Source organism: Malurus melanocephalus, unplaced genomic scaffold, assembly GCF_030028575.1.
Source record: "Malurus melanocephalus ecotype Western Australia unplaced genomic scaffold, MMel_1.1 scaffold_273, whole genome shotgun sequence".
Taxonomy (NCBI): domain Eukaryota; kingdom Metazoa; phylum Chordata; class Aves; order Passeriformes; family Maluridae; genus Malurus; species Malurus melanocephalus.
In genome coordinates, this window is record NW_026623505.1 from 1000994 (window position 1) to 1013950 (window position 12957).

General features: G+C 39.9%; 1 protein-coding gene across 1 annotated transcript; it reads left to right on the forward strand.

Annotated features, from left to right (window-relative positions):
* The first annotated feature begins 6 nt into the window (after positions 1-6).
* MAT2B (methionine adenosyltransferase 2 non-catalytic beta subunit) lies at positions 7-11475 on the forward strand. Its single transcript, XM_057376197.1, has 7 exons — positions 7-85; positions 3313-3507; positions 4354-4468; positions 4763-4915; positions 7611-7804; positions 8751-8864; positions 9854-11475. The coding sequence occupies exons 1-7, from the start codon at positions 23-25 to the stop codon at positions 10022-10024; spliced, it is 1005 nt and encodes a 334-aa protein (XP_057232180.1). The 5' UTR covers positions 7-22; the 3' UTR covers positions 10025-11475.
* Positions 11476-12957: the final 1482 nt, after the last annotated feature.

The following is a 12957-nucleotide window of genomic DNA, read 5'->3' on the forward strand; positions in this document are numbered from 1 at the left end:
CCAGGCCGGGCCCGGCCCCGCCATGGTCGGCCGGGAGAAGGAGCTCAGGATCCGCTTCGTGCCGGGACGCTGCGAGCTCGTGGAGGTAAGGGCGGCGGGGCCGGTAACTCGCTGCGGGGCCGGGCGGGCAGGCCCGGAGCGCTGACGCGTTCGCGGCGGGGCCGGGCCCGGAGGGCCGCGGCCGCTGGGGCAGCGCTCAGAGGGACGCGGGTACCTGCGAGCCGCAGCTGGGAGCGGGAGTTGGGTTATTTTGTATCCGCACAGCCGCGCTGGAATGGGCGCGGGGATGTTTTGCTCCGCGGCGCTCGGGGGTCGCGGCGCCGGTCTGGGCGGGTCSGTGGTACCGGGAAGGGCTCTGCGGTAGGGAGCCCGTGCAGTGATTCCATGGAGGATTCCTCCTCTCGGAACTTGCCCCTGCCTGCTGTCCCGGGCGGTGTCGGCCGTGCCRCACAGGTGTACGTGAGGTGCCGCAGCAATTAGGGTTGGGCGTGTAGGGAGAGGCAGAACTTCTGTCAACGCGATTGTGGGTTCACTTGTGATCCTGAGCCTTTGGAAAGCCCCAGGGTTTGCCTTTTGCTCTCTGCGGCTGCAGGGGATATCAGAGCGGAGAGCTCAGTCTCACCTTCCTTTCTTTCCCTGTAGTGATTTGTATCTCACCGTGCTAAGTTGCAAATCCGTTACACCAGTAGCTTCCGCGTCTTAGTGGCCATTCCTTAAAATTGGTGGTTTGAGTTTATTCTGATTTTCTAAACAAAAATAGAAATCTTGAAAAACTTTATTAAAAGCTTCGAAAGTACTTGTTTCTGGTTTTCAACTTGAACTGCATTATGTTTTACTCTTTTTATAAATTATACTCATATTTTATATTTCAGTCATGTCTACAGAGTGATTTAGTGTCTCATAAATGTTATTTTTTTAATCTGATAATGCTGTGACTTGTTTCTTTTTATGTGAATGAGACTTGTAAACCCAATACTTTTTGTTGTTCTTCATTAATATGGACACCAGATAACATTAAATTGGATTATAAAGCTCAAAATTGCATGTTTCAGTAATATTAGTAGATCTTAGAGATGTTGCTACAGCTGGATGATGTCCTGTGAAGGAACAAGGCAGCATACRTGGAAAGAGTTCATCTATGCACATTTTGAATCACCAGAAAGTTAAAACTTCTGGCAAGAAAAAGTTCAGACTGCTAGTTAGTTGGTGTTGGATTTATGGGAAACATCCATCATTTGTCTTGCTCTTTCAGAAATAAATGACAGGAATCAATTAGTCTTGTAGACAACAGCAATTGGATGGAAGCTGTGCTTGGTGAAAGCTGTGTTTGTGTCCAGTTCAAGCTGTGCTTGGTGAAAGCKGTGCTTGTGTCCAGTTCAAGCTGTGTTTGTGTCCAGTTCAGGTTGTGTTTTGTGTCCAGTTCAAGCTGTGCTTGGTGAAAGCTGTGCTTGTGTCCAGTTCAAGCTGTGCTTGTGTCCAGTTCAGGTTGTGTTTTGTGTCCAGTTCAAGCTGTGCTTGGTGAAAGCTGTGCTTGTGTCCAGTTCAAGCTGTGCTTGTGTCCAGTTCAGGTTGTGTTTTGTGTCCAGTTCAAGCTGTGCTTGGTGAAAGCTGTGCTTGTGTCCAGTTCAGGCTGTGCTTGTGTCCAGTTCAAGCTGTGCTGCTGATGTAACATCCTCTTTATGATAAATAAACAAACTTAGATGAATGATGCTTAGAAATGACAGATTTTTGCAAATGACACATGGTTTTATGTTGGTCACTTTCTATTTATTGAAGATATTCAGTGACATTTTTAGAGAACCTTTTGGCCCTGTTGTGCAGCAAGTGCTGGATATTTATTAGTGGGTCCATCTGGCTGTGGAAGCCCTGATCATCTGTCAAGTGACACTGTGCAGACTTTGCTAATAAGAAGTGCAGAAGAAAAKAGTAGCTGCATGTTCTTGCTTGTGCTGTTCAGAGAGGCCTGGGTAACCYTAAAAATTGTAAATCAGTTTGTGTTCTGAGGTAAAATTTAAAGATAAAAGTAACTTTTTGAAACATCACTTTTGCAGTCTGTCATTTTCAGGCAACTGTCTAGAAGTAAATTATTAATTTTCATCCAGTACTAATGGGAATAAGTCAGCTTTCATCTGGAGATTTTGTTGAGAAAAATGCTTGCACTGTACTGGGAACTTAAAACAACTGTTTTGGAACAGGCTGTTTCCCCCTGCACATACCCTTATGGAACAAAAGCTTTGTAACTTCAACAGTGAAAGCCAGTAATTTGGAAGTGATTGCTGCGGCTTCCTGTCCTGCAACCAAAAAGTAGCAGTCTGGTAAAATGGTTAGAAATTACTGCGTTGTTGAGATTGCATAGCAGAAAGCATTTTATGATGTACAGAATTATAGTAATTTGTCACAAATTGTCTTTGTGTRCAAAGTGGTCAGGAAAGCCAAGATTTGTGGGTTCTGCACAGAGTTTTTTTTTCTGCACAGATATGGTAAGGATATACTTTCATACTTTTTTTTAGCTGACTGTTTTTAGTTCTGTTCATGGTAGAAACAGAAGGGAAGCATTAATGGAAAATAAAGATTGCATAGATAAACATGGATCTTGTGTTTTCTGTCTTGAAAACTTGATWTTCTGGGGAGAGTTGGGATGAAGTTTGTGTGTCCTGATATTGACAGCTGTCCCAAGTACCAAAATGTGCAGGAGCTGAAGTGCAGCTTTAGKCTGTTGTAGAGATTGAGAACTGAAATTGTTAAATCACTTCTAGATGCATTTTGTAAAGCTGACWARRGRTCTGTGTCTTGGTTTAACTTACTGSTAGACTRYTRTATTGAATAACAATGAAATACTCTTCTATWTGGTAATAAAATTCAAGGCTTTATTTACTACAGTGAGTTATGTTAAATTGCTGCAACTTGGAACAGGCCCAGTTTATCCAAAATTATTTGTTGTGTGATTTGGACCCTAAATGTTACTTCTTTTGGGTCCGTTTTCTAAGTAAGTTATTTCCATCCTTTCAGATTGCACAAAGCTATCAGCTTTTGAATGAACTTAAAACTTCTTCACCAGTGGTTTGGATTGTTGTAGAAGTAAATKAGTTTCTCAGTCAAGTTTTGTTTTCATTATATTTGAATATATGTTTAAATAGTTAACTGGCTGCAATATTGGTGCTCCCAGATGTTGGTGTTCAATGAGGCATTCCAAAAGACTTAGGAAAACCTTTTTAATACAATAGTCTCTGACTGTAGCTTTGCAAACTTTTAAAGAAAACTCAGTAAAACATTACAGTAGAAACAAAACTTTTCCTGTTGTCATTTCCCTAGGAAGATGTTGACATTCCCAGTAGGCGAGTTTTGATCACTGGTGCTACRGGACTTCTTGGCAGAGCTGTGTTTAAAGAATTCAAAGAAAATAATTGGAATGCAGTTGGCTGTGGATACAGGAGAGCTCAGCCCAGATTTGAGCAGATTAATCTTCTGGACTCTATTGCAGTTCATGATATTATCCATGATTTTCAGGTAAGTTTCTGGAGTAGGAAGTGAATAGGAGGGGTCCTTTATGTCTGTTAGTCAGCTGGTAGTGCTGCAGAGTYCCGGGGTGTGAGTGCACTGGTGCTCTGGCAGAGCTCTGACAAAGGTGTGGGTGGCTGTGTGTTCTGCCCACCCAGAGCAGTGTTGCTCTGTGGGTACAGACAGCTCTGGCCTCCACTGTGCTCACCACGGGCAGGATGCAGGTACAGCTGTACCTGTCAGCATACTGGAAAGGAAAGGAAAGGAAAGGAAAATATGCAGGTGAGATATTGACACTGTAATGTGTCCATATACAGTTCTGGGGAAATGAAGGAATGTTTGAATATAACAGCAGTAGCTCTGTGTAGAGTTCAGTGTGCAGTCTTTTTTCAGTCYAAGTGCCAAGAGGAGTATATGAGACCTGTAATACAATATACAGGGTGCCATTCTATAAAATAGTCTTAAATATCCACCTGATAATCTGAGTATGTCAAAAAAGCCACATTTAAATAGCTTATCTAAAAACTTTTTGTACCCTTTTGTGTGTGAGAGACATATTTATGTTAATATATTTTACTATACAAAGGTAAAAAGAAAAAACATCCTCACCACTTCAAACTTGCTGCAGAATTGAAGCTACTGAAGACCACAATTGCAAAATGTTTTTGATATCTTGAAAGTGTGTGGTTGTATACTAAAAAAAATAAGGAAAAGGTGTTCCTCAGAATTCCATAACTAAAAATAACACTGCTATTTTTGTTACGTCATTTTGCCTGAGGGGTGTCATCKCTAGAGTTTGGATGCAACTGCCATCTTTGAAATGTTGGTTGTTTAAAATTAGTCTTTAATTTCCAGCCTCATGTTATAGTGCACTGTGCAGCAGAGAGAAGGCCAGATGTTGTAGAAAGTCAACCAGATGCTGCTTCTCAGCTCAATGTGGCTGCTTCAGCAAACTTAGCAAAAGAGGCAGGTAAGGAGAACCATCTCATGGATTTGGTGTCTTGTTAAAATCCTGCATTTATTTGTACAGGGACATCAATACATATAGTACAAGTGTGAGTGCCAGTTGTGCCATCGGTATGCTTTCAATTGGTTTTCCTTAAGGGTAGCATGCACAGCTCTGTGAAGGATCAGGGAACAGACAAAGCACTGGGAATTGGTGTGGATAGAAGATCAGATCCCTGGGAGATTGGTTTAAGTGTCCATTGGGATTTCAAAGAAGGTATGAATTAATATAAATTATGTATAAACCTTTTCTTCCTAGCTGGAGTTGGAGCRTTCCTGATCTACATTAGTACAGACTATGTATTTGATGGAACAARCCCTCCATATAAAGAGACTGATGTACCAAATCCCCTAAATTTATATGGTAAAACCAAACTGGAGGGTGAAAAGGCAGTTCTGGAAAACAACGAAGGTAAGAAGGCACTCAAGCTTTTTTAATACAGGCTTTCTATTTTTACTCAGTTATGTATTAACTTAATAGACTCTCAAGTCACTGGTGAAGTTGCAAAACCATGGAAACGAGTTTCAGAGGCGAATGTGATTAGGAGTCATTCTCCTTCCTCATAAGCAATTCTTCTTGCTTATACTTAAATAAAGCTTTTATTTCTGACCTGTTCCAATCTTCATTGGTGTTATTTGTCTCTCCTGGTGGATATCTGTAAATCTTTGTCTACTATAAAGCTGCTGTTCCTAAGGAAAGATAAATTTCTTTATTTAGTAAACAACTGCAGTTATTTAGGGGCCTGCATTGCAAGTATTCTCAATGTATGTTTACTTAAAGGGAAAGCAGACTTGTCATTCAGTAGTAATGCAGATCAAATCATCGACAGGGTCTTGTTACTCTTTGGGTTTTGCTCTATTGCATGGGCCAGTGTAGGGAGTGTTAACAGCCCGCATGGGAATAAAACGCCGTGTCCTTGGCTGTTAACACTCCTTACAGGCCAGCAGGCCACCCATTTTGGTTTTCCCCACCTACACTCATCAGATTCTTGCTTGTAACACTTCGAAAAGGTTAATAACTTATTTTTTGTTTTAAAYAACAGGATTTTTAAAACTTGCTATTTAATTATTTTCTTAATGGAAACTTGGCGTTCAACATATACAAATCTAATTTTAAAAATTCTACTTAAGGAAAAAGAGCATGTAAAATTTCTTTCATGTAAGATTTATTTCTTGTATAAAAGAGAGATTTGGCTATTTGTAGTTACTGTGCTGTCAGTCTCCACTCACAGATAACAAGGAAAGAAGCACTTGTGTTTTATTTAAAAAATCTGAAGAAAATAATCTCAGTATAAAGGCAGAAGAGGCTTCTGATATGTCAGTGTGATATTCACACTGTTCTGTGCTGCCCAACCAGAGAACTGAGCTRTTGCTAAATAGGTGTGATGGTCTTCCAATAAGTAAATATATGCTATGTATGATGGATTWGGCATTACTAATAAGAAAGAAGCTTTGTAAAAAATACTTTGACAGGAAAAGTCTTACTTAAGTAAAAATAAATTTCAATTACAAGTTATTCACTCCACCTCTAGTTTAAATACCATCTCTGAATTTGACTGTGATGCTGTTCACTCCCTCTTCTCCATTGGTAACGAAGATAAGGCTTTGCCAAATCCAAGTACTTGTGGGTATCCTGTGAGACCCTTCCCCCCACTCAAGATTGCAGTTTGKTTTCATAACCTTTTGGAGCAGAATCTGTCAGGCAGCAGTGGCTTGCAGCAGTGGTATTATTAGCAGGAAGAGTTTTGAGGTGCTGAGTAAAGTGCTTGAAAATATGAGTTCTCTTGATTCATACAAATAGGAGTATTTTCCATCTATTGATGTTCTAACCACTAATTTGCTGATACAGTGTATGTAGAATTCAGTTGGTCAGAGCTGTAGTTGTGTGAAGAACTGCCCTGTACATTTCTGCTGTACAATGCAAAAACCTTCAGTAAAAATTTGGTGGGTATGTATCCCCTCCTATATATACATGCATACAGTCATGCTTATGAAACTACAAAATGTCAGGAGATTCTCAGAGCCTTTGGTTATGAGGCTGATCCTCTCCACATCCCAGACCTGAGAAGAAAAGGAAGGTGGTTGTCTTCTCAAAGAATGAATACTTCTAAAGCAATTAAAAAAGAGARGTTTCAACCAATATTTGAAGAGAGGAATAATATACCTGCTGAGTGACCAAACAACTGTTTCTAGAATAGCAGGAAATCAGTGATGTGTTGAGTTTTTTACTTGTTTTTCTTGTCTAAGTACTTATTCTGTGAGAATAATTTCTGTGTTAGCTTTTTCTGTTTGTCTCTCCAATAGCTGTAGCATTTTTCTCYACATCTCTTAAGAATTGCAATGTTTTGATGACTTCAGCTTCTAATTTCAGGTGTGATTTTTTTTGTTTTCTCTTTCAGCAAAACTATCTATTACTTTTAATGAATTTGTCATAGCCTTCTTGGATTTCTCCTCAGAGGCTTTTTGACTCTTCATGACAGAGACTAGTATGATGTATTCCATCTGAAATATTCTTMTCTTTGCTCTTTGTTAATTTAATTTCTCAAATCACTGTCCTGGAATCTGTCGTTGTTTACTGCTGTATTCTGTGAACCTGTTCCTTTCGTGTCAAGCTTTTTATTAATTTCAAGGTTCATGTCTTTTTTTCTGGTAAATAATACCCTCCTTTCTAAAGGAGACTTCTGCATGATGGGTGAAAAATCTTTGTAATTGATGCCTGAAGATGAAGACTGGTGGGAGTTTTTCTCTTTGCTCTTACCCAGTGAGGATGGGGAGTGCTGCAGTAACTGCACACAGCAGTCGGGCTTTTAAATTTTTTAATTTTTGTTCTAACCCAAACAGGCATTTTAATGCTCTTAATGAAAGCTTGGTAACTTTCTGTAAATCAATGGCATGAATAAAAATAAAATTGTATGATATTAGTGTTTAGAAACTGGTTTTGATATAAAATTTAAACTATATTCTGAGAGCCAAAATACCACTTGCAAATTTTTGTGATTTGTAGATCCTTAATATGATCAACATATTTCTTAACACTTCCAAACCATTTTTCAGATTACCCTGTGGCATTTGTACCCATCCATGATCTAATATATTCCTTCTTTTAGAAACTGCAGTACTTAGGATTCCTGTCTTATATGGAGAGGTGGAAAGACTGGAGGAAAGTGCTGTGACRGTTATGTTTGATAAAGTGCAGTTCAGTAATAAATCTGCCAACATGGACCACTGGCAACAGAGATTTCCTACCAATGTCAAGGATGTAGCAGCTGTTTGCAGACAACTAGCAGAGAAGAGAATGCTGGTAAGAATGGCAAGRAGTGAGCCTCTGCAAGGTGAAAACAGTTGGAGTTCTCAGCTTTGCTTCTGAACAGCTGAGAATTGCACATCACCTGGATTGTTCYTTGCATTTCTGGAATTCTGGGAGGGAGGACAGAATTGTAATACTATAGAATCTTTTATGATTATGGTGATATTGTGGTCTTTGAAACAAAAGTGATTGAAAGAATTGGACAGAACCTTCTGAAAATTATCTTGTCTCTTGTAGTACAGAGGAGAGAATCAGAAATGCCTAACTTATTCTGATATGCTTTTTAGAAAATGCTAACTTGAACTAAAAAAATGCCTGGTGGTTGCATGTAGTTCTCAAAGATGCCTTTGTTTATTGTATTAAGAACACTGAAGTGGTAAAACAAAGCCACTCTACTGAATTACTTTGTTGTGTTTGTTCACCACAGCACCTTCAGATTACCATCTTTGGGTTCTGTTACCCAAACAGCAAACATCCGCTTTTGTTTTTTCACAGAGTTACTTTGAAAACGTGGGCCATGCACATGTGGTGGACATGGTGCAGTCAGTTTGACTGGACTTGTACAGGATTTGCAGTTTAACATTCAGAGTGTGTGTGGTGCCTTTTGCCTCTGTTTTTGAGTACCTGAATACCACAGAACAGSCAGCTCTTTGACCTTGCTTGGTTGGTGGGGAGCTCCTTTCCCTCYTGTTCACTCTACAGAACACAAGCTGTTTGTGAAAAGCTGGGTCAGATAGAAATAACACCAGTTTCCAGTCTCAGTTCCTAGTTGGGTGTTCTCTGAAAAGGTACAGATGTTTCTAGAACACCACTGAGATGCTGTAAGGTCCTTTTTGGGATAGGGTCTTGCTGGATAATGATTCTGCACAGTTCTTGCACAGGAGTAAGTCTGAGGGCCATCTGGCTGCTTCCTTTCATCTGTGTTCTCTTTCTTCCCTAGGACCCATCAATAAAAGGAACATTTCAYTGGTCTGGCAATGAACAGATGACTAAGTACGAGATGGCGTGTGCAATTGCAGATGCTTTCAACCTTCCCAGCAGCCACTTGAGACCGGTAAGTGCTGTGTTGTTGGATCTGTAGGCAGACAGATGTGCCTGACCATTGCAAGTAGCAGCTCTCACACTGTTCAGGCTGTAGAAGTGAGCTTCCTCTTCAGGACAGGCTGTGCAYGTCCAGCACAGCAGCTCTGTTGCTGAGGGGGCTGGCTGCTATCAAGCTCAGGAACACAACAGCTCCTTTGACCTGCTGAATTAGGAAAATTACCCAGTCACCAGATTCAGTCTGCAGTATTTCTGTAGAACAGCTCCCCTTAGTCATGGCTAAATCCATATTTTTGTTACAGATTGATAGAGCATGAACTTGAAGGTTGGGATCTGTAAAAGCCATGCAATGTCCAGAGTGTTTCTGAATACATGCACTTAAGAACTACAAAGTATTTTTGCTTTGGTTAAAACACCTGTCCTGCAGTTTCATTGACACTTGAGACTACTCTTTAAGACATACTGGTAGGACATACATATTGTGAGAGTATAACAAATCAATGAGTTTATCCAAATACAAAATAAAATCCAAGGACGTGGAATTGATAAACCCTGGAACTGAAATGTGACTTGGAAGAGGGCAAGAAATATGATGGAGGTCACTTAGTCTGATTTTTTTCTTCCCAACTGTATTTGTCTTCAAGTATATTGAACAAGATATGGTTCCATTAACATTCTGGAGCATTCCTTACCTTGTGATGATAATCATAGAGTAAAATATGAATAAAATGTAGAAAAGCACAAATAGTAGCAGTAATCAGGTGAGAAAAATTAACGTTAAGATACTTCACATGGCCTGACATGTTGAAATAAAGTTAACTGTGGAACAAGCAAATAAAAATTTCCAACCAAAAAAAAAAACCCAAGAATAGTTGGGAGGAGGGGAACATGCCTATACAGAAAGCCATGTTGAAAAAGTTCTATTGTACATATAAAAGTATTTTTCTGTCACTTCTGATTGCTTACTGATGTGCATTTTTTTATCTCTGCTTCTCTTTTTAGATTACTGATAGTCCAGTTGTGGGTGCTCTTCGTCCAAAGAATGCTCAGCTGGATTGCTCCAAGTTGGAGATGCTGGGGATAGGTCAGAGAACACCATTTCGAGCTGGGATCAGAGAATCACTTTGGCCTTTCCTTGTTGACAAGAGATGGAGACAGACAGTCTTCCATTAGTTTGTAACTTTTTTAGTAAAAGTATGGTATGTGGCACTTTTTTAAAAGAAAAAATAGTTTTGTATGAGTGTTCTTAAATTGTGACATTTATGAGCTTTCATTTAATTGGGTAAACAAGTGGTCTTGCACTAGTGAACCTTAGCCTAAAAAAGTTCAGTGACAAAAGCTGAGCCTATTTGATGTCATGGATTTTTCCTTCCATTTGTTCCAGTCTAACTTAGTATCTGTTCTTGGTAGATTGAGGTTCTTAGCAATCAGTACTGTGTGATGCTAAGAATGACTCAGATCACCTGCTGACTTCGTTTTGGCTGAAATATTGTGTTGATGCTTAAGGTCTGTGCCATTGTTGTATATGCCATTTCTCTTCATTAAAAGACATGGTCAGTTACTTTATCACCAAAAATCTGATTTTTTTGTTTTTAACTTCTGAAGGTGATGTTCTTAGAGAGTTAAGMTGAAGTAGGAATCCTTAAATGTTTGTTTTGCTTGAGCTCTGATCAAAATGTTTTTTAAAAAAGTGAAACTTTATTTTTGCAATTATCAAGTGTACTTTTTATGCCTGAAATATTTTCAGAATGTTCTGTAACTTGAATGCCTGCAGCTTTGTATTTGTACAGTAAGTTGTATGCATTTGTTTTCATGGTGACTTATAAAAGCTAGGGRAGGGTGGGGAGGGTGGGGAACCAGTAGTTTTGACTTGGGGTTTTTTGGGTAAGGGATTGGAGGATTTTTTTTTTTGACTGGGTGGTTGTTTTTTTTTTTGTATGAAAGCACAAAATATCTTCATCTTTCCCTTTTTGGGGACAGCATTTGGGACTGGTTAAATTAATGGAAGATGTTTTGTTAGTACTAACAAACTGGGAGGTGGAGAGGAAAGGTGTTTAAGGATTTGTAGCACTGCGGCGGCTTTTGCACAGACTGTCAGACCTGGCACTGCTGCAGCTTGTTCTGGAACAGCAGAGTGTGTGTGCTGAAGGTTTGCAGCATAATAATGTAGTCATGATAGTCCAATWTAAGAGTTTATAGTCTGCTTAAGTCTCATCTTTAGAGGTGGACTCAATAGCCAGATAACATGGAGGAAGAACATTGTTTGTAAAGTTTTGMTTCCTTTTGAAGTTGTAGAATCAACAATAATATAAATCTTCTGATATTGATAGCAGATTRTTAGTAAAGCTAGTAAAAGGTGCARTTGGATGRTCATTTATTTTTCTGAGGTTGAAATGAAGGGGAAGGGAAAGATGTTTGGATTTAATTTTTTTTTAAGTGTGGGGGGAGACACACACAAAAACAGACCAGTTGAAGGTCTTCTAAGTGTCAGCTTTACATTCAGTCATTTCTTTTCAACTGGCATATGCTAAGTATTCATAATCTCATTTTGTTATTAGTCTGAAGTCCTGATACACACATGGTAACCTGTCTCCAGAATGACAATAAATATATATTGCCAGCATGAGAAACAGTCGTTGATTCTTTCTTTCCCATCAGGATTTGTTTATCTGAATCAAAAATRTTTGCAATTCTTTTGTGTGTCCTTTCAGTGCTGAGTTTTTTTCCCCATCTTTAATTCAGTAATTATTTCCAGAGTTAGGTTAGGTTAGACCAGCTTCTCTGTCAGTGTCACTGCCTTGGAGATGTGATGAATGTACACACAAAAGATACAGAAGGTGTTGAAGATATGAGCCTGAAACATCCTGAGCCTCAGGGTTGGATCAGGAAGATTTCATGTCACTTCACCTTGCAGGGAGCAGTTTGAGCAGGAAGGAAAAAGGATGACTACTCTCCCAAAGGTAAAGGACCTAAGTGARATGAGTTGGGCATTTTACTGGGAGGATGATATTGAAATATTTACACTTTTTTTTTCCACACTGAGCAGGTAGGTCYCACTGTCCAGTTATAGCCTGTCAGAGGGGATCCATGTCCCCAGCATCCCCCTTGGAGACTGCAGTCTCAGGGCACTTTGCTACTGGACAGACTTTGGATGACATTTCCCTCCTTTGGTTGTAGAACTCTGAGACAGCACCATAAATACTGCAAGAGGCAATGGAACTAACGCTGTGGGTTTTCAATCACTTTGAAGATATATTGCTGTTGAAAGAACTTGTCACACTCTTCCCGCTTTGTCTGGSTCTGTGACACTGGAGGTGTTTGTGTTCATCAACAAGGGACCAGAAACCTTTTAGGATCAAAACCATTGTGATTGCATCAGACACAATCTTGGTGCTGGGAGGAAAGAGTGGCCTCTTTTTACAGAAGCAGTGCCAATTTCTGCCAGGTTAATGATGTGGAAGTATGGCARTACACAGTCGTACTTGTCTTGAGTCTTCATTCAAGGGTTATTGCAGGTTTATATCCATTTAGTCACTGCTGTCAGCYRAGGGCATAAAAGAAGAAAAGTCACYGGTTTCAAAGCCTCATTTTCTGTTCAGACTGCAGCAATGCTGTAGAAGGCCATAAGAGAAGGGGCTGGTGTATGTCTCAAATATAGTTGAGAGCCAGCCAAGGACTCTTGGTGTCTGGARATGGGGCCCTACAGGGGTTGGGAGTGCTTTTCTGGGACAAACGTCCATGTTCTGGCTGCTGGACATAAGCACAACACAGTGCAGAACAAGCACAGGAATGTGGTCCAGAAGTGAGCATACATGTTTTTAAAAGACCCCCAAAGCTCTCTGACTCATTTCCAGAAAGGTCTAGAGGAAAGGACTGCATGATAACCAATTTGCATAGAAAATCATAAACTCATCTCCAGGACAGGGAGAACTTACCTAGAGAAAGGTGCCCGCACCAAGCCCAGGCTTGTGTACCCAGCCCATGAGATTCACAAAACAAATTGTTGCCTTTTTTGGTTGTTTTGGTTTTTTTTTGCTTTTAAGTTTTCACTGCTTTCTTGCATTCTAAATATCTAATTTGCTAGTAGGCAAAATCCCAGTTTGCTA